The following is a 19,185-nucleotide window of genomic DNA, read 5'->3' on the forward strand; positions in this document are numbered from 1 at the left end:
CTTGGGGAGCTTGGTATTATAAATAAGGAATATATTGAAATTAAATTGAATTAAAATTAAACTCTCCTTTCATTTGGGCACTTGTAATCACAACTGCACTTCTTCTCTTTTGTACAAATGGATCATTATGTTTTGAACATGTTTCAGTAATAAGTGGTGTTCATAAGTCAAAATAATAAAAATAAATATTTTCTTTTATGCATATCTCTCATTTGTTTAAACATAACTAAATGGGCTATAAACCTCTAATGCAGTCCATTGGTTTTCTCATATTTTGTCACTGTGGTGACTTACACTGTGCCAAAACTGGAAATACAGTGAGACAGAATAATAGATTTGTTTCTCCTTGGTTAATTTTTAAACAAAAATCTAAGAAACGACTTACTTTGGTCTTACAACAAGGGCATCCCGTCAAGCTATGCATCACCATTTGGAAAACACAACTGTCATTCAGCTCTGCCCTTCCATGATGTAACTTCCTGTTTCACGGAGGAGGTGGAGGGAAACTGGCAGCGGTGCACATAGAGCTGTGATAACCCCGCACGCGGCTTCATTTTGTTCTTAGCCAAGGCGCCCAGCAGGCAGTGGGGCAAACCAGTGAGTGAAGGACAGGGAAGGGAAGGTAAGTTTGCGGTTCCATGAGGGGCTGGGGAAGCCTAAGCTATAGCAAATAGGTGCCATTTATTTTTTTGAAAATCTGTTTGGGGGAGCAACTGCTCCCCCCCCCCCCCCCACCCAGCTATGCCTCTGACCTGAATGTAACTCAAACTTGAGCTACTGCTGAAAAAGGTACAACATTCATACGTTAAAAAAAAGAGAACAAAGGAGCTAAGTGAGAGAAAGCAATAATAATAAAACAACTGATAAGAGTAAGTGAAATGACCCAGCAGTAAAGGCATCAGATGCTTCTCCTACTAACCTAAAAATGCACTCGATCTGCAGCCCCTCCTTACCTCTCTACCCTCATTTCCCCTTACGTCCCTACCAGTAACCTCCGCTCTCAAGACAAATCCCTCCTTTCAGTACCCTTCTCCACCACCGCCAACTCTAGGCTCCGCCCTTTCTGCCTCGCCTCACCCCATGCTTGGAACAAACTCCCTGAGCCCATACGCCAGGCCCCTTCCCTGCCCATCTTCAAATCATTGCTCAAAGCCCACCTCTTCAATGTCGCCTTCGGCACCTAATCACAACACCTCTACTCAGGAAATCTAGACTACCCCAACTTGACATTTCGTCCTTTAGATTGTAAGCTCTTCTGAGCAGGGACCGTCCTTAGTTATTAATTTGTACAGCGCTGCGTAACCCTAGTAGCGCTCTAGAAATGTTAAGTAGTAGTAGTAGTAGTAGTTATGGTATCTGAGAACTGCTTTTTCCAGAGACAGCATGCAGCAATTTTACATTAGGAGGTTCTCACAAAGTATTGTTTTAGGCTTTGGGGCTATTTAAGACAGCTAATAAAATGATCCTCTTCATATTTCTTAGCTGTTCCCATTATCTTTCTGCTGGTGGGATATAGCAGGTAAGAGATCCTTGTTAACTAGCAGGAGGAGGAGAGTGAAGCTTACACATGCACCAAACAACAGAAAAACTGGTACAGCAAACAGAACATTGAGAGGGGCCTGGTCAAATACTTTACCTCGAGCCGCTCTGGAAGATTAGCAGACGGTTACGAGAACTGGTGTTACTCGGACGACAGAATCAATTATATCTGCCATATTAAGATTTCTACTATATTCGGCTCTTATTAAAACTAGCACCGTGTCAATTTTCTCCTCCCTTGCATTCTTTGATGTCAATATTTAGGCCTTTATTTCTCCCTTCCATCCCTTGAACAGACCCAGGGTTTACCACACAAAACAGTGAATATGAACAAGTTCCTGTGTTGTGGAGCTTCTATGTCAGCCAAACACAAAGGGCGCTGTAAGAACAGCAGTGCTGGCCAGACAACCAGGGCCACAACTTAAGGCTGTGCTTAACTGTATGGAGTCAAAGATAATGTTGTTATAGCACTGTTTATTCAACACAATACAGAGTACCAGAAAAGGTATGAAATGTATTCTGTAGTAACAATTTTACAGTAGACTGGTCCAACTTAAATACCAGAGTTTATGATTTTAATAACATAAAAGCTATCATAAGTTACTAAATAAAACCTGAAAACATTTTTCCTTTGACCCTGCCAGAACCATATGGAATTTGTCTGTTACACTTTATCCAGTGGTTGTGTTCAAGGCTCCCAGCTCAGTGTAAAGTAGTTATTTGTTCTAATGGACGTGTGCAAATATTGGCTAGTACACAGGAACCAAAACACAACCCTTGTAGTGTTTAGATCTGGTGAGGATGCAACTACTAGCTTTTGTCAGAGGTCTTTCATGACCTTCTCCCTTTGGACTGACCATCCTGCTTCTGCCTCTGCATTTTGCAGGGAGGGCGCAGCACTGAAGAAAACCACCATCTTTGCCAAAAAGAGGTAACAGAAAGTCAGTGCTTGCAGGCCCAATCTTCTGTTTGTCCTTCAAATACTTTGTTCCTCCACGCCCCATGGCAACTGCTTCTACCTTAGAGCCTCCTGGGACAGTAATGGTGGTTAGAGCTTAACGTCAAACGAGTATGACAGGGTTAGCCTGCTGTACTAGCCCCTGAGCTCCATGTATGCAAATATTTTTCCAAAATGTCCACCATACACACATTTTCCATAGCCAAGAGGGGGAGCGTTTGAAGGGAGCCGCCCTGGGCTCTGGGATGGGAAGGAGCTGCAGCTGGTCTCCTGCTAGTGTCCCAGCTCAGTGCCTGATCTGATGCAGGTAGGCCGAGGTGTCCTGTTGCCCCTTTCGATGCTTCTTCCTCACCACTCTGTCTGCAGCTACTGTTCTCTGCATTGCACCAGATTGCTTATCTCGACCATGTGTGCTGGAAGCTGCTGCATGTTCTTCTGTGCCATCTTCTATGCTACAGTGGGACAAAATATGTGGTAGAAAGTGAGTGAAAAAATAAGGAGTAAACAAAAGCTTACATTTGTGGGTAGGTAAAAACAAACCTACAGCTTACACTTGGTTTTAGGGAGCAAAACCTTCCCATCTGAAGCAGGACTATTTACCTTTTTTTTTTTTTTTTAATTTAGGTGGCAAGTGAAGGTTTTTCTTTTCCTTTTACAACGTGTCAGCTCTTAAGGATGTCAGACGATTTTATTTTGTGCCTTAAAATATTTCACTGTTTTATGAATTATTTTGTGATTGTAATTGCTCTATAAGTTTATTTTAATTTTTATGATTTGTTTTCATTCTATTACTCCTTACTGTTTGCTTTTCTGTAAACTGCCAAACCATGAAGAAAGCAATTTGAGGCCACAGATGGGTCTGCTTTCTTCAATCAAGGCCCCAGGTACTGTGGCTGTAATGTCCTGTGTACACAGGACTGCTTTTAAGGATAGTGGAGTCATCCCAGTCTCCCATCACTCCTTTCACAGTAACCTTCTCAGGTCCTGATGCACAAAAGTCTGCGAAAAAAAACCCGCTCACTATTTCCACCTCAGTAAAAATTACTGGTGGAAATAGCAAGCAATTCTCAAAAGAAAATCACATGCAAATGAGCTGCGCGGACTTTTACCGTGCAGCTCGGGTAAGGAAAGCACCAGGGCATGCATGTAGCAGTCGATCGGTAAGCTTGGCTGCTATGCACATGCCCAGAACATTTTCACTACACACAGCTGTCATACAAGCTGCATGTTTTTTTTTCTCCCAAACGTTTAGGACTACAGACAGCTGCAAGCTGGACCATGCATGGGGAGGCCGGTGAAGGGTGCTGTCCTTTTGCCAGGACATGTCCCACAGTTCCTCCTCCCCAATACTCTTGCTCTGGGAAGCAGAAACTTCCCTACTCTGACTTTTTTGTTTTTGGTAGATTTCTTGGTACTTTTGTGAGTTCTGGAGGCAGACTATTTCTATCATGTTTTTTTTGTCTGCATGCTTGAGCTTTGGGTACACAAAGAAGTGCAGCAGCATAGGCCAAGCAGGCTTATAACCCTCGGGCCCTTTGAGTCATCCCCAGTGACTTGGCAAACAAGCAGATCAGGGAGTATCACCGACTGATATATTTGTAATAAACACAAAGAGCCTCATGGACTGGTCCCACAGCATTGCTGCTTCTATATGAAAGAGATCATGTTTTTTCCCTAACTTTTGTGTAAGAAAGGTCAGCGGGAGATAGAAAATCAACGATAGGAGGGCCGGTGCTATTGTTCTGCGCTTCTACTGTCTTAGTTGCGTGGCGAGAAAGAGCCCCATACCCCTTCCCTTCTACAAAAGCCCTCCATGCAGCATTCTTCCCCCAAAAGCTCTCATCTCACCCTCGGATCCTCCTGTTGACTGCACCACTGAAAAGCCGCCATCATACAATGACAGCTCCTGACCCCTCCCCGTAAATATTTCCTCCTGAAAGGTAGGCGGTCCTTTCTATGAATCGCTCGGAAATGGCTGTGCATCCCTCAGAATGCACACTTGAATACTAAACAGCTCACTTAAATAAATTTGCCTATGATTCTCATTGTCTGCTGCCACGAAGGGTAAAAAGCTCGCAGAGCCCCTTTATGCACTTCCCGCTGAAGACCGTGCTCGCTAAACCGTCTGGAACTGGTCATAAACGCAAGTTGCTGGCCCGGTAAGTTTTGTGCATCGGGTCCTCGGTCATTGTAAGGTAGCTACTTCATCTGACATTAAGTGGGATGAAGGTCAAGGGGTCACACTCAAGAGTAACTTGGTGGTGGAGATAAACACTGTAACCAAATTCAAGCAAGCTGGGGACAATTACATAGGATCTCTAAGGGAGTGGAAGGGATAGGAGATGGCATGAATGGGCAGACTTGATAGGCCATGTGGTCTTTATCTGTTTCTATGTCAATGAAAATCTGTCATCCCAGAAGGTGCCATGTTGCAGTGCAAACTTACCACAGTTGACTGAAGTGATGAATGGAGAGGACCCCGATGCTGTTACTCCCTGCTCTGACGGTGTGTTGATGAAGGATCCGCCGGCTCCTCCTCCTCCTCTGTAGCTGCATCAAGGCTTCCGCTAGGCGGCTGTCACCAGCACAGTCCCACACGATCTGGGCTCGCTCCTTTGCCCTCTTGTCCCCACTTGTCTGGAACAGGTCCTGTAGCTGCGGCAGGTCAATGTCCTGGAATATGTTGGCAGAGGCCTTTTTCCTGGCTCGTGGCTCTGGTCCTTGCCATGCTGACGGAGGCTCAGAAGCCACGGATGCCGGCGTTCCCATGGGCTTTAAAGAAGAGGGCAATGACAACAGCTGGACAAAACCCTGCAGGAATGGAAAACATAAAGAAGTAAGGACTTCATGTTCCACAGCAAACCCAACCTGAGAACCAAAGCAATCCTGACCCTTATCTTATCAGTCAAACAAGGCTACTCAGGGAGTCACTGACCTGCCAGATTTAAGAGGGAGATAAGGATTCTCAGTGCTGTCTTTTAAAATCACTGACAGCACCGCATTGGGGGATGATGCAGAATGCACAGCCATGCGGTTACTATGGGTTGTATGTGAATGTTAATAGCAGGTCAATGCAGAGAGGGACTGAGTGCAGGTGTTAATTTGCATGGAAGACAAGGAGGCACATTGCATTAACTGTGTACACTGAGGCCATTAAGTATTCCAGGCAATGAACAGAAGGAAACAGTGGCTTTTGCTGCATGCACAACATGAGAAATATTTTGCCAGGTCCGGGACAGAAGAGAAGGGTTAGAAGTGCCTGCAAGTTTAAAGCCTGATGGGAGCTAACAGAGATTGTGCGCAGAACAAAAACAAGCGTCAAGCACACATCATGCCTCTTCTGCATGTAAATATCAACCTTACAAAAACCCTTACGTGCAAGAAATTTTTGCAAGGCGCAGAACAGGCGCTGATGTCTGTTACCACAAAACCTTTGTACTCGTGCATTCAGCAGGCTCTTCCTGATTTGCGCACACTTAGCTTACTTTAATGCAATAAACTATATTATATGGTGGAAGCAGACAATCACGTGTGGCTCTACCCATGATTTTCTGCATTGGCCTCTGGGGCTTTAATACTTGTTCTATTGGGCCTGCCCTGCCCATTCTTCTGTATGTGTACAGGCAATGACATGCCTAGCATCTTGCCAACGCAATTTATAATCAACCCATGGGGTTGATGCAGAAAGCCACGCGGTAGAACCGTGCACTGACGGCTAAGAGCTCAGCTTCTATGGCGAGATGCAGCAATTCAAAGTGCGCAGACCTTGTGCGCTAATCACAGAAAGGACACTCAACCATGATTCCTTGTGCCCGATACCCGTTTGCTGGCAACAGCTTTTTACCCTTTGACCCCTCCCCCTTTTTTTGCTCCCTTTATTTGGTGTTGTTGAAATATTGTGAGTTATAACTTTATCCTCCTGTATCTTCCTTTTTTTTGTGGGTTGTCATTTTCCTCAATGTACCTTTACTAGATTGACTGCATAAACCACTTAGATATTTGTGGCTATCTCTGGGAAAAGGAGACTAAAGATTCTAGAAAGAAAAAAAATTAGGTTTTAATGAATTCTGTTAGAGCAGACGATTGTAATACAACAGTCCAAATCTCATCCTTTTTACGAGAAAAAATAAAGTTACAGAAGTTCAAACATGTAACCTTTTCAGATTGGCATCTGCCATTCTCGACATTTTGGATCTACTGTTTTAGTCACCTTTTCCCAGAGACGGTCACATTTTTTAAATGATTCACCCAGTCAGTTTATGTTCACTAACTTCCTCTTAACAGAGCTTTGCTATGGAAACAGTTAGGGAGTGCAGTTCCCTTAAACAGGGCAGCTGATGGGAACAAAGCCAGGGCCAGAAAATATTAAACTTTCCTCTGGCAGCCTCTCCCGTATTGAGTTTCTAGTGGAGCCCAGCGACCTGCATTGTTCCATCCAGTCCCTACGGGGCAAAACCCCCGCCAGCTCTCCTGAAGGGGCCATACTGTGCTGTGCAAAACTGCTCAGCAGATTCACTTCTACTTCAGACCCAGATAAAGAGGACCCCCAAATTTGAGACTCAAAACCTTATCTGGTTGTCTGACAAATAAAAATAATCATAGGTTTAAAAAATAGGGCACCTCAGAGGCACTGCCTGGACTGGAGGAGTAGCCTAGTGGTTAGTGCAGTGGACTTTGATCCTGGGGAACTGAGTTCAATTCCCACTGCAGCTCCTTGTGACTCTAGGCAAGTCACTTAACCCTCCATTGCCCCTGCTACAAAATAAGTACCTGAATATATGTAAACCGCTTTGAATGTTGTTGCAAAAAACCTCAGAAAGGCAGTATATCAAGTCCCATTTCCCTTCCCCTGTGTCTGGAAAGTTACACAACACCCCTTTACCTAGCTTTTCAATTAGCTCCCACCCATAATCATATACTATATTATCACCATCCCTTTGTAGATATATGAGGGAAACATATTGAGCATGCTTCCACCCAGGACTGTACCAAGTTACAGTGGGGGAAATAAGTATTTGATCCCTTGCTGATTTTGTAAGTTTGCCCACTGACAAAGACATGAGCAGCCCATAATTGAAGGGTAGGTTATTGGTAACAGTGAGAGATAGCACATCACAAATTAAATCCGGAAAATCACATTGTGGAAAGTATATGAATTTATTTGCATTCTGCAGAGGGAAATAAGTATTTAATCCCTCTGGCAAACAAGACCTAATACTTGGTGGCAAAACCCTTGTTGGCAAGCACAGCGGTCAGACGTCTTCTGTAGTTGATGATGAGGTTTGCACACATGTCAGGAGGAATTTTGGTCCACTCCTCTTTGCAGATCATCTCTAAATCATTAAGAGTTCTGGGCTGTCGCTTGGCAACTCGCAGCTTCAGCTCCCTCCATAAGTTTTCAATGGGATTAAGGTCTGGTGACTGGCTAGGCCACTCCATGACCCTAATGTGCTTCTTCCTGAGCCACTCCTTTGTTGCCTTGGCTGTATGTTTTGGGTCATTGTCGTGCTGGAAGACCCAGCCACGACCCATTTTTAAGGCCCTGGCGGAGGGAAGGAGGTTGTCACTCAGAATTGTACGGTACATGGCCCCATCCATTCTCCCATTGATGCGGTGAAGTAGTCCTGTGCCCTTAGCAGAGAAACACCCCCAAAACATAACATTTCCACCTCCATGCTTGACAGTGGGGACGGTGTTCTTTGGATCATAGGCAGCATTTCTCTTCCTCCAAACACGGCGAGTTGAGTTCATGCCAAAGAGCTCAATTTTTGTCTCATCTGACCACAGCACCTTCTCCCAATCACTCTCGGCATCATCCAGGTGTTCACTGGCAAACTTCAGACGGGCCGTCACATGTGCCTTCCGGAGCAGGGGGACCTTGCGGGCACTGCAGGATTGCAATCCGTTATGTCGTAATGTGTTACCAATGGTTTTCGTGGTGACAGTGGTCCCAGCTGCCTTGAGATCATTGACAAGTTCCCCCCTTGTAGTTGTAGGCTGATTTCTAACCTTCCTCATGATCAAGGATACCCCACGAGGTGAGATTTTGCGTGGAGCCCCAGATCTTTGTCGATTGACAGTCATTTTGTACTTCTTCCATTTTCTTACTATGGCACCAACAGTTGTCTCCTTCTCGCCCAGCGTCTTACTGATGGTTTTGTAGCCCATTCCAGCCTTGTGCAGGTGTATGATCTTGTCCCTGACATCCTTAGACAGCTCCTTGCTCTTGGCCATTTTGTAGAGGTTAGAGTCTGACTGATTCACTGAGTCTGTGGACAGGTGTCTTTCATACAGGTGACCATTGCCGACAGCTGTCTGTCATGCAGGTAACGAGTTGATTTGGAGCATCTACCTGGTCTGTAGGGGCCAGATCTCTTACTGGTTGGTGGGGGATCAAATACTTATTTCCCTCTGCAGAATGCAAATAAATTCATATACTTTCCACAATGTGATTTTCCGGATTTAATTTGTGATGTGCTATCTCTCACTGTTACCAATAACCTACCCTTCAATTATGGGCTGCTCATGTCTTTGTCAGTGGGCAAACTTACAAAATCAGCAAGGGATCAAATACTTATTTCCCCCACTGTAGTTGTGCCCTGTGTGACTTACCCACTGGCACACCCTGTCCCACCCGCTCTGCAACTGTCAATGAATAGTAGGCTTGGACCAAATTTTGTGCCTCCTATATCTAAGCCCTGCATGGCACTGCTTCTACCATGATGCTGCTACAAGGGAATGCAAGATAGGTAAGCTTGTGGGCCTCAGGGCTACACTGGAGACCCAGTCTAAGTATTGGAGGCCACCGAGGGTCTCTCTTGTTAAGTGCCAAGTGGGCCAGGAGCCATCTTGCCACTGCAAGTTGGATGAAAACTTCTTGCAGGCTGCAGCTTTCCCACTTCTGAGGTAAGGGCAAGAGGCTATAATTTGTTTGCTCTCACCAATCATCACATTAGCCCAGTTATATATAGTCAGAGCATGGATAACCCTACTCCAGGGGACACAGCAGAAGGAAAAGAATAAAGGGAAAAAAAAGAGAAATAGAAACCTCTCACTTCTGGTGCACTTGATATAGAACTAAAGGTTAAATACAGGGTTTTTTTTGAGGGGGTACTCGGGGGTACCGAGTACATGTATGTTACCATGTATGTATGCACCTTAACGCAATACCATTGTAATTCTGTTACCCGGAAATGGCAACCGCCATTACAGGAAGGTGCAGGTTACGTTACACTTACAAATCAGTAAAGGGAAGTGAGAAACGGGTGGGGCTTGACAGAAGTGACAGACAGTAATTCCAAGGAGCTCATCTTTGATAATGGATGAGAAAGCCCACCATTTCTCTTAAGTCCTTTTGTATTGGTTCCCCGAGTATTTGCCCATTTTCACTTCCAATGTTTTTGTGTTATTGTGTAGTTCTGACATCCCCTTTAAATTATAGCTTAATAAAAGGGACGACTCTTAAATATTCAAGTGGATTAATGTGCCAAACAATAGCATGCTCATTTCTAGTAGTAAGAGGTGACCAAGATTGTTAGTTCAAGAAGTGGGATTTGGATTTATTACTTGCTTTTCCTGAATCGGAGACAGTTATAGTCCGGAATAACATAAGAATAGCCATTTTGGGTCAGAACAATGGTCTAACTAGCCCAGTATCCTGATTCCAGCAGTAGCCAATCAAGGTCACAAGTACCTGGTAAAAACCCAATTAGTAGCAACATTCCATGCTACCAATCCCCGGGCAAGCAGTGGCTTCCCCCATGTCCACCTCAATAACAGACTAATAGTAGGTATTTTCTAGTCAGAGGCTTTCCAATCTAAACCTATACCTGAAGAGACACAGGGTGAAGTGAATAGCTCAACTTTGCAGGAAGCATCAGTGGTAGAAGCAGGATTTGAACCCTGGTTTCTCAGCCTGGCACTGTAACCAATGTATATACCTCCAGGCTGTGCAGTCAGAGTTGGAAGCAGTTTTGGATGGAGTATTGGTAAAAATGCACTGACTCCGCCTCCAGCTTCAAATTAAAAGCTTACAGTATTGGTAAATTTATCATTTTAAACTTGAATTTTTTTGTTCATGGTCTTTGTTCACAAATCAATACAGTTTGTGGTAGAAAAACAGAGGAGTCGCAGTTGAAGGTTTGCTGTGTATTGTAAGCTCTGTGGAGCAGGGACTGTCTCTTCATGTTCAAGTGTACAGCGCTGCGTACGTCTAGTAGCGCTATAGAAATGATAAGTAGTAGTAGTACCAACACCACAGCCCTGTACACCTCCAAAGCAAAAAAGGTCTCCTACATACTGAACAGAGCGCCTTGTTCTGTATCTCAAAGAGGATCAACTTCCTTCACAAACAGCACACTGCAGCTGAGCTCTCTAGGATGCTGAAGCTTCATTCTCCATTACCCCTGCCTGCCTGCCTGCCTGCATGTATTCACACCTCTACTCTGTGTACCACATACCAGGGAACTATGTGCAAAGAGAGGGAGGTTATCTGGATAGTACCAGAAGGATATTCCCAGACTTGTATCTCCTTGAGGGCCAGCCTGTGTCAAGAAACCCATGGGCACACCTTCTTTCTCACGAATCCCTGCATGTCACAGTGACTGCAGGGAGGGCTTAAGGGCAAACATGGAATCCAGAAAGGAGTCCGCACAGCTTCACAAGGAGCTCAGAAGAGAGATGTGTGTCTCATCTCACCCCTGGAAAGGAGCCCTATTTCAAACTGAAACAGTACAGAATTAAGCTATTGCCTGCCTAAGGCTGGACAAATTTATTCGCTCAGCCACAAACATGGAGGTTTACCAAAGTCCAGCTTGAATATAAGCAATAGGGCCAGAAGGCAGATACCTAGGGCTTTTTTTGAGGGGGTTCTCGGGGGTACTGAGTACCGGCACCTTTTCCATTGTCTGCTAAAATTGACCCATGGTCCTCAAGTTTTAATGAAAGAGCTCAGGCTCTACACACCAATTCTGCCTTCTCATAGATTCTGTGACTGGTTGCTATTGTGGGGTGGGTCCCTCAGTGATCACCCCACCCCTGAAGGGCAGCCTGGCATTTGAGTACCGCCACCTTTTTCGCTAGAAAAAAACCATACTGGAGATACCACACAGGATCATCTATTCCACACTACCGTGTTATGGGATTTATTAATTGTTTTTATGAAGAGATCCACCCAAGATGATGCACAAAAGGTATATTGTTGTTAAGTGCCTTGAGTCAGTGTTGACTCTGTTGATAGCTGCCCTGAACTGTGTTCTGTCTTCAATCTGGTGGCTAATTGATCATAGAGGGGCATCATAGCTGTTGTCGTATTGATCCACCATGATGCCAGTCCTCCTTGTGTTGACCTTCAACCGTGCCAAGCAAGATGTCTCTCTCTCTAAACAGGTCTACCTTGATGTAAAAACAACTGACACTGAATTAACAGCATACAGATAGTGACACACCCAATTGCAGGATACTTACTCACATAACGATGAGTATTTCAGACTGTAACCACAACAAACTTTCAAATCAGTTACTGGTACAATTTTGGAACCACTTCTAGATTTACAGTGCTTTACTGTCCCCTTATTCCTGCCGGGACCTCATTCTAAAGATTTTGGGGCTCTCATCCAATTGCACAATTTGTCACTGTGCCTCCTTGGAACAGCTGGCACAAGACTTAACAACTGGATACAGAGAGACTGCTGCACTCAGTCTTGTCTAAAGGGAGCTTAACAGATATTTTTTCCAAGCCCAACTTCTTGATCTGGCCTAGGCCTGGGCCTTTTTTTGCAGCAGTTTTTAAATGGGAAAGAAAAATTAGACACCGACATGGAGAGAACATACAAAAAGCCATGCCGGATCAGAACAATGTCCATCAAACCCAAAATCCTGTCTCTGACAGCAGCCAGTCCTGACCACAGGGTACTCAGCAGATCCTGAAACTCAGATCTCTCAAAATTCATTTTCAGGGATGAAGAAACTCTCTAAATGTTACCTTTCCCTGCCTACCTCTTCGCTAAATCATATTCAACCCTCAGCAAATCATGCACATGCTTATGTCATAAAAACTACAGATGGAAATGACATGGGAAATGTCAATTCATGTTTTTACCCCATAATGGGAAGAAAAAAATCTGAAATGTTTGTTTTTCCCGTGTTATAAATGGTGTCTACTCTTTGGACAACTGCATGTTCCTCAAGAGGAGCCGTGCACTGTTGGAAAATAATGTATGAATGTGTGCACACTTTGTGATATTGCCCCTGAAATGAAAACAATTAAACAAAAAGCAAAAAATAAAAAAATATAAAAATAAAGAGCCTATATAGGACACTGAAAACTAAAAAAAACAAACAACCTTTTGGGCTGCATATGATGTCTTATAAATCCCTACCCTACCCAACATGCACTGTACAACTTAATGACCTACCATATTTTATTTTTAACAGTTTATTAACTGTATTTCCTACAAGTGGTCACCCACAATGTCAACAACTGGGGGGATAGGGGGGTGATAAGGTCGGGTCAAGGTTGGCGCTGTAATTGTCAGATTCATATTATTGTTCCTATGTACTGTTTCTCCAAGTATTGTTATGTGGAGGGGCATAATCGAACGGGGGCGCCCAAGTTTTCATGAAGGCGTCCTCGCAGGACAGCCCTGCGAAGGGGCGGGGAAACCCGTATTATCGAAACAAGATGGGCGTCCATCTTTTGTTTTGATAATTCGGTTGGGGACACCCAAATCTCAACACTTAGGTTGACCTTAGAGATGGTCGACCTAAATGTTGAGATGGTCGACCTTAGAGATGGTCGTCCCTGGTTTTCAGCCATAATGGAAACCGAAGACGCCCATCTCAAAAAAGACCAAATCCAAGCCCTTTGGTCATGGGAGGAGCCAGAATTCGTAGTGCACCGGTCCCCCTGACATGCCAGGACACCAATCGGGCACCCTAGGGGGCACTGCAGTGGACTTCACAAATTGCTCCCAGGTGCATAGCTCCCTTACCTTGGGTGCTGAGCCCCCCAAAACCCACTCCCCACAACTGTACACCACTACCATAGCCCTAAGGGGTGAAGGGGGGCACCTAGATGTGGGTACAGTGGGTCTTGGGTGAGTTTTGGAGGGCTCACATTTACCACCACAAGTGTAACAGGTGGGGGGGATGGGCCTGTGTCCACCTGCCGGAAGTGCATTGCACCCACTAAAACTGCTCCAGGGACCTGCATACTGCTGTCATAGAGCTGGGTATGACATTTGAGGCTGGCAAATAAAATTTTTAAAGTTTTTTTTTAGGGTGGGAGGGGTTGGTGACCACTGGGGGAGTAAGGGGAGGTTATCCCCGATACCCTCCGGTGGTCATCTGGTCAGTTCAGGCACCTTTTCACGGCTTGGTCGCAAGAAAAAAATGGACCAAGTAAAGTCGGCCAAGTGCTCTTCAGGGACGCCCTTCTTTTTTCCATTATCAGCCGAGGACGCCCATCTCTTAATCACGCCCCAGTCCCTCCTTCGCTACGATGCCAACACGCCCCCGTGAACTTTGGTCGTCCCCGCGACAGGAAGCAGTTGAGGACACCCAAAATTGGCTTTCGATTATGCCAGTTTGGACGACCCTGAGAGAAGGACGCCCATCTCCCGATTTGTGTCAGAAGGAGGGCGCCCTTCTCTTTCGAAAATAAGCCTGATAGTGTTCTTGATCGATTGGAATCTAATAATAAAAACAGATTTAAACATAAACTATACAATCAGACAATATAATCTGAATTCTGCCTCATCTGGCCAGGCTTACAAGTGGATTCTTACTGAGGGACCACTGCAGTAGGGGTTGTATTAGAGCCGTTCGCTGAAGGCTTAGCACACAGCTTCCTAATGCAAGCATAAGGCCAAAGTTTTGGCCGATGCAGTTAATTATATGCAACTAGGACCTGAACATAACTTGTACACTAACCTGAGAGAGGACACCGGATGCATGTGCTCAGGGTTTGGCACTAAAGCAGAAAACCATGTACTGGCACACATCTACACTTGTGCTGGAATGCTGTATTTATAAACAGAATAACACTCCTGTAGCTATGTGCACATACAGTTGTTACCGTAGGCAGGCGGCACACGTGACCGGGCTCACACCACACTCACTTCTTCCAGGCAGCTTGACAAGGAATTTTGTTCCGACTTGAGCTTTATTGATTACATGCAATAAACTTTGTTCAGGTGTGGGCAAACAAGGCCAAAGCTTATTATCAAACATCAACGTTTCTTGGGAGCACCTGAGCCCTGTCCTTTTACGTGCTGTGCTTTGACCCCGCCATCAGCCAGCTGGGGCATTTAATCCACTGTGGATGCGTTAACGACCTGCCATCCAAATGTCTAGCTAGGTCATGCGTTGGTGGTGCCTCTTTTGATTATGTGGTTCAGTCCACGCCCGCCTTACTCTGCAGCTGGGTGTTACCAGTCACAGAACATCCGTTGCCTGTTTACATTGCTCTGCGAATACTGCGCTCCATAAAACTGGTTACTGGATGGCACTTTATTGGCTCAGATACTCCCATTCCTGCTAGTTGTGGCAGAAAACCCTGTATACACAAATTCAACAGATGAATAACCGTAACTAGCTAAACAGTGGATCGACTGGCTGCTAGACATAAGTCATCCTGTAATCATATACAATGTAAAACGAGAACAGCAACTGAACTAACTGTGTTTCTACTGACTAGCAGAGATAGGTCAACAGCCAATCTGAGATTTATCCCATCCCTCCGACTGAACAACAGGGTGGGATGTCATGGGAAAACCCACACATCGGCAGCTCGGGAACCTAAAACTCAACCTCTCCTACTGCATTTGAATTCTGTGGGCGTCTGCCTTGGCCCCTGCCCTCACCTCACAGCCTACCAATCACTTGGCCCAGTACCTCCCACATCATCGGCAACGCACTCCCATGTCACCGCTGACGAAAGGGTCCAGGCCTGCCGTGGGGGGAAGGAGGGGGGACGATGGTGGTGATGCCCTTCCTTGTGGCCACTGCCATGTTTACGTTTTGGCACAGCGCTATGCTGCAGTTGCCTTTCCCTCCTCCTGTTCAGCAGTAACTGTCCTTAGTGCAGAATCGTGTGTGCTCTCAACTTTCCAGCTTTTCTGGTGCGCCTCCTCGTTCTCTCTCTCTTTTTTTTTTACCCATGTTCTTCAGGCCACGATAAAAGTTGTGGGTACTGTTAGGCTCCCAGCAAAAGAAAGACATTAAGGGCTCCTTTTACTAAGGTGCGCTAACAGAGTTAACACTCACTAAATGCTAAGAAGCCTATTTTATACTTATGGGCTTCTTAGTAACATAGTAGATGACAGCAGAAAAAGACCTGCACAGTCCATCCAGTCTGCTCAACAAGATAAACTCTTTTTGTGTATACTTTTTGTGTATACCTTACCTTGATTTTTATCTGCCATTTTCAGGGCACAGACCGTAGAAGTCTGCCCAGCACTAGCCCCGCCTCCCCCCACCAGCTCTAGTTACCCTAATGGATTTAGCAAGCGCTACCTTAGTAAAAGCACACCCTAAAATCTTCAGACGCTAATGCAGAAGAAACAGCTATTCCTTCTATGCCTCCTCAGTCTTGGAGCTAAAGCCTCATTGTCATGCTCAGCCTTTAAGTCTCCTGTGCACGTTTCCTCTGGATCAGTGCAGAATAGCTAATAGTCTGATTACCTTTGATTTTAATGTGCTACAGGCTGGTACCTAATGCAAAACTTTGAGCAAGACTGGGGAGGCCACGGGCCAGGGTGCCCGGCAGCCGGGGATAACTTGGCGCTGTACCCCTAGCCCTGCCCCCACAACACATGCAGCTCCCCAACAACTGTGTGAGCCAGGAAGAAGCAGCACGTCATAGACGCGGGAAATGAAAGAGGGTGCCGATGGGAGGCATGGCTGTGCTTATAAGCTGTGACCAGAAGTCCAGAAGCCTCTCTCTGCCTTGGTGCGGGGGCTGTACTACCCCAGGCTAGTGGTGGGGATACCCGAGCCAGAAAGGAAATCCAAGGCTTAAGACAAGGATATTACTACAGAGGGGTGCCCTGTATGCAGGGCTGGTGTACCCCTAGGACAATGGACTGCTCACACTTGAGTGGGTACATGACGAGGCCACCTTGCTTCATGGCTGGTGCTACCCCCCCCCCCCCCCCCCACCGGGCTAATGTGTAACCATGGAGCTTGCTGGTTAGCATGGTGGGCCTACATGATGTTTAGATCAAGGGTACCTGATGGCTCAGGTACTGAAATGGAATGCTGATGCATTTAATAAAAGCTGCAGCCTATATATTTACCATCAATGCAATTGTGTGGCTTATCATTTCTCCTGGTAACCCACCCGCCGCCACCTGTTGAGGTGGTTGGGATGGTGAAAAGCAGAAAACTGCTGGGCTAAGGTGAGGTCACGGCTGCCCATATTATGGCTTCTATGCAAAACCCTTTTTTACATCTATGTGCCCACAATGTTGTGTGGTAAAAAGCTGCGCTCACAGTGTACAAAGCCTGGCTTGCACATCACTGTTTCTGTCCTCCCCCCCCCCTCCCAGCTAGTTAAGAACATGGTATGGAAACAGAACAGGCAAAACAAGGGCAGGTTTTAGGTAATCCGGCAACACATATACCAGATAAGAGGGCTGCAGGCACTATGGCATAACTACTGTATTCAGTACTATGTATTCAGGAAACTAAGTCATTCGTTCGTTGGGGCACTGGCTCTCTCAGATACGGGCACCTCATATTTCTCTCCACCTTACTTCTATCCTCCTTCTTAGCCCTCTAGCTAAATGAACAGATTCGTGCAAAATGTTCACATTATACGGATGACATTTATTTCTTGGCAGAGGCCGCCGTATTCTATCAGATCTCGCAAAACTGTCCTTCCGAAAAAAAGTGGCAGCCAGTTTCCCCTTTATGCGGGCATCAAGTCATGATTAATTAAAAAAAAAAAAAAAACACCGGTAAGCCTCCTCTATGTCTTTTTCATCTGCAAATGTAAAACTTTCGGAGACATAATCGCGGGAAGCAAATCTAATCTCTCTCTCTCTGCCCCACTTTAATGCAAAGTGAAATAGTAAGGTGGATGGGGAATTTCAAAATCAGAACGAGCGATGCTACAGATCTCCAACTGGACCATAGAAAATGCAAGAAAATGTTCTCCAAACCTCACTATGCAGCGAGCTTCGCCGAGGCTCCTCTTCCATCAGGATCGCCGAAGCAGCCAGCCCAGTCTCTTCTCAGGCAGCGCTGCCAGCGCCAACCTGCCTGTCTTGACTTAATTTAACCTCAGCGAAAATACCACCAATCCCTGGCACCGCCTTGGGGACCCGCCCACATTCCGAAACAGAAGCCTCTAAACCCGGCGGCCCAATCAGAAGGCGGTGGGCTGGACCTACTGCAGTCAGTGCTCGTACGGTACACGTGGCAGCTGAGGCTCCGGCTCACTGACGTCAATGGCCTGAGCTCTGAGCCATGTAGTTGGCACCGAGGAGCTTGTGTGTGCAGATAAAGTGCTGGGGGTTGGGCGCATTTGTGCCCTTGGGGAGCGGCTCTTGCGTAGGTTATACATCAAAGGCTGTCTGTTTCCTTGCCCAGCTGAAAAACAAAATAACACGAATAGGGAAGTGCAGTGAGGCTTTTGACCATAGGAGCTCTGAATCAGAGCATGCTTATATTTAACTGTCTTCCTGGAGTATTGTGTTCAGTACTGGTCTCCGTATCTCAAAAAAGATATAGTAGAATTGGAAAAGGTACAGCGAAGGGCGACGAAAATGATAGTGGGGATGGGACGACTTTCCTATGAAGAGAGGCTGAGAAGGCTAGGGCTTTTCAGCTTGGAGAAGAGACGGCTGAGGGGAGATATGATAGAAGTGTATAAAATAATGAGTGGAATGGATCGGGTGGATGTGAAGCGACTGTTCACGCTATCCAAAAATACTAGGACTAGAGGGCATGAGTTGAAGCTACAGTGTGGTAAATTTAAAACGAATCGGAGAAAATTTTTCTTCACCCAACGTGTAATTAGACTCTGGAATTCGTTGCCGGAGAACGTGGTACGGGCGGTTAGCTTGACGGAGTTTAAAAAGGGGTTAGATAGATTCCTAAAGGACAAGTCCATAGACCGCTATTAAATGGTCTTGGAAAAATTCCGCATTTTTAGGTATAACTTGTCTGGAATGTTTTTACGTTTGGGGAGCGTGCCAGGTGCCCTTGACTTGGATTGGCCACTGTCGGTGACAGGATGCTGGGCTAGATGGACCTTTGGTCTTTCCCAGTATGGCACTACTTATGTACTTATGTACTTATGTACTTATACCTAATGATGTGGACTATGTGATTTATCCTAATTTCAGTGCCTAAATGATTAGGAGGATGGTGGGAATTGGAGTGGAGGCACAACCTAGTGGTCATTGCAGCAGGCCTTGATCTTGGTAACCTGGTACCGATCCCCATCGCAGCTCTCCTCAACCCCCTCACTGCCCCAGGTACAAAAAAGAAAGTACCAGCATATTAATGTGCACAGCTCTGCTACATGTAGTAGCGCTATAGAAATAATTAGTAGTTAATTCCAATGAGATTATACAGCCTTATGCCCAACTTCTAGCATCAGTGCTAACTCTCTGGGCACATTGAGCGGCTGCCTTCACTTTGGCCAAGGAGGGGTAATTTGGGATGGGTTTAGCATTCCA

The 19,185-nt window shown here is 45.7% G+C and overlaps 1 protein-coding gene across 1 annotated transcript; it reads right to left on the reverse strand.

Moving 5' to 3' along the window:
* Positions 1 to 1,993: 1,993 nt before the first annotated feature.
* AVPI1 (arginine vasopressin induced 1) lies at positions 1,994 to 17,765 on the reverse strand. The gene is made up of 3 exons (XM_030202898.1): positions 17,662 to 17,765; positions 4,944 to 5,308; positions 1,994 to 2,949 (listed from the first exon to the last, which is right to left on the reverse strand). Exons 1-3 carry the CDS (start codon positions 17,698 to 17,700, stop codon positions 2,784 to 2,786), a joined length of 570 nt encoding a protein of 189 aa, XP_030058758.1. The 5' UTR covers positions 17,701 to 17,765; the 3' UTR covers positions 1,994 to 2,783.
* Between the last annotated feature and the right edge of the window lie 1,420 nt (positions 17,766 to 19,185).

Source organism: Microcaecilia unicolor, chromosome 5 (genome assembly GCF_901765095.1).
Source record: "Microcaecilia unicolor chromosome 5, aMicUni1.1, whole genome shotgun sequence".
NCBI lineage: Eukaryota > Metazoa > Chordata > Amphibia > Gymnophiona > Siphonopidae > Microcaecilia > Microcaecilia unicolor.

Coding starts and splice junctions, on each gene's coding strand:
- AVPI1 (XM_030202898.1), bottom strand. CDS start 17,700: ATGGAAGAGGAGCCTCGGCGAAGCTCGCTGCATAGTGAG. Junction 5,309..17,661: donor GAAGCTCGCTGCATAGTGAG/GTTTGGAGAACA, acceptor CCATTCCTGCAG/GGTTTTGTCCAGCTGTTGTC. Junction 2,950..4,943: donor CATCACTTCAGTCAACTGTG/GTAAGTTTGCAC, acceptor GTCCCACTGTAG/CATAGAAGATGGCACAGAAG.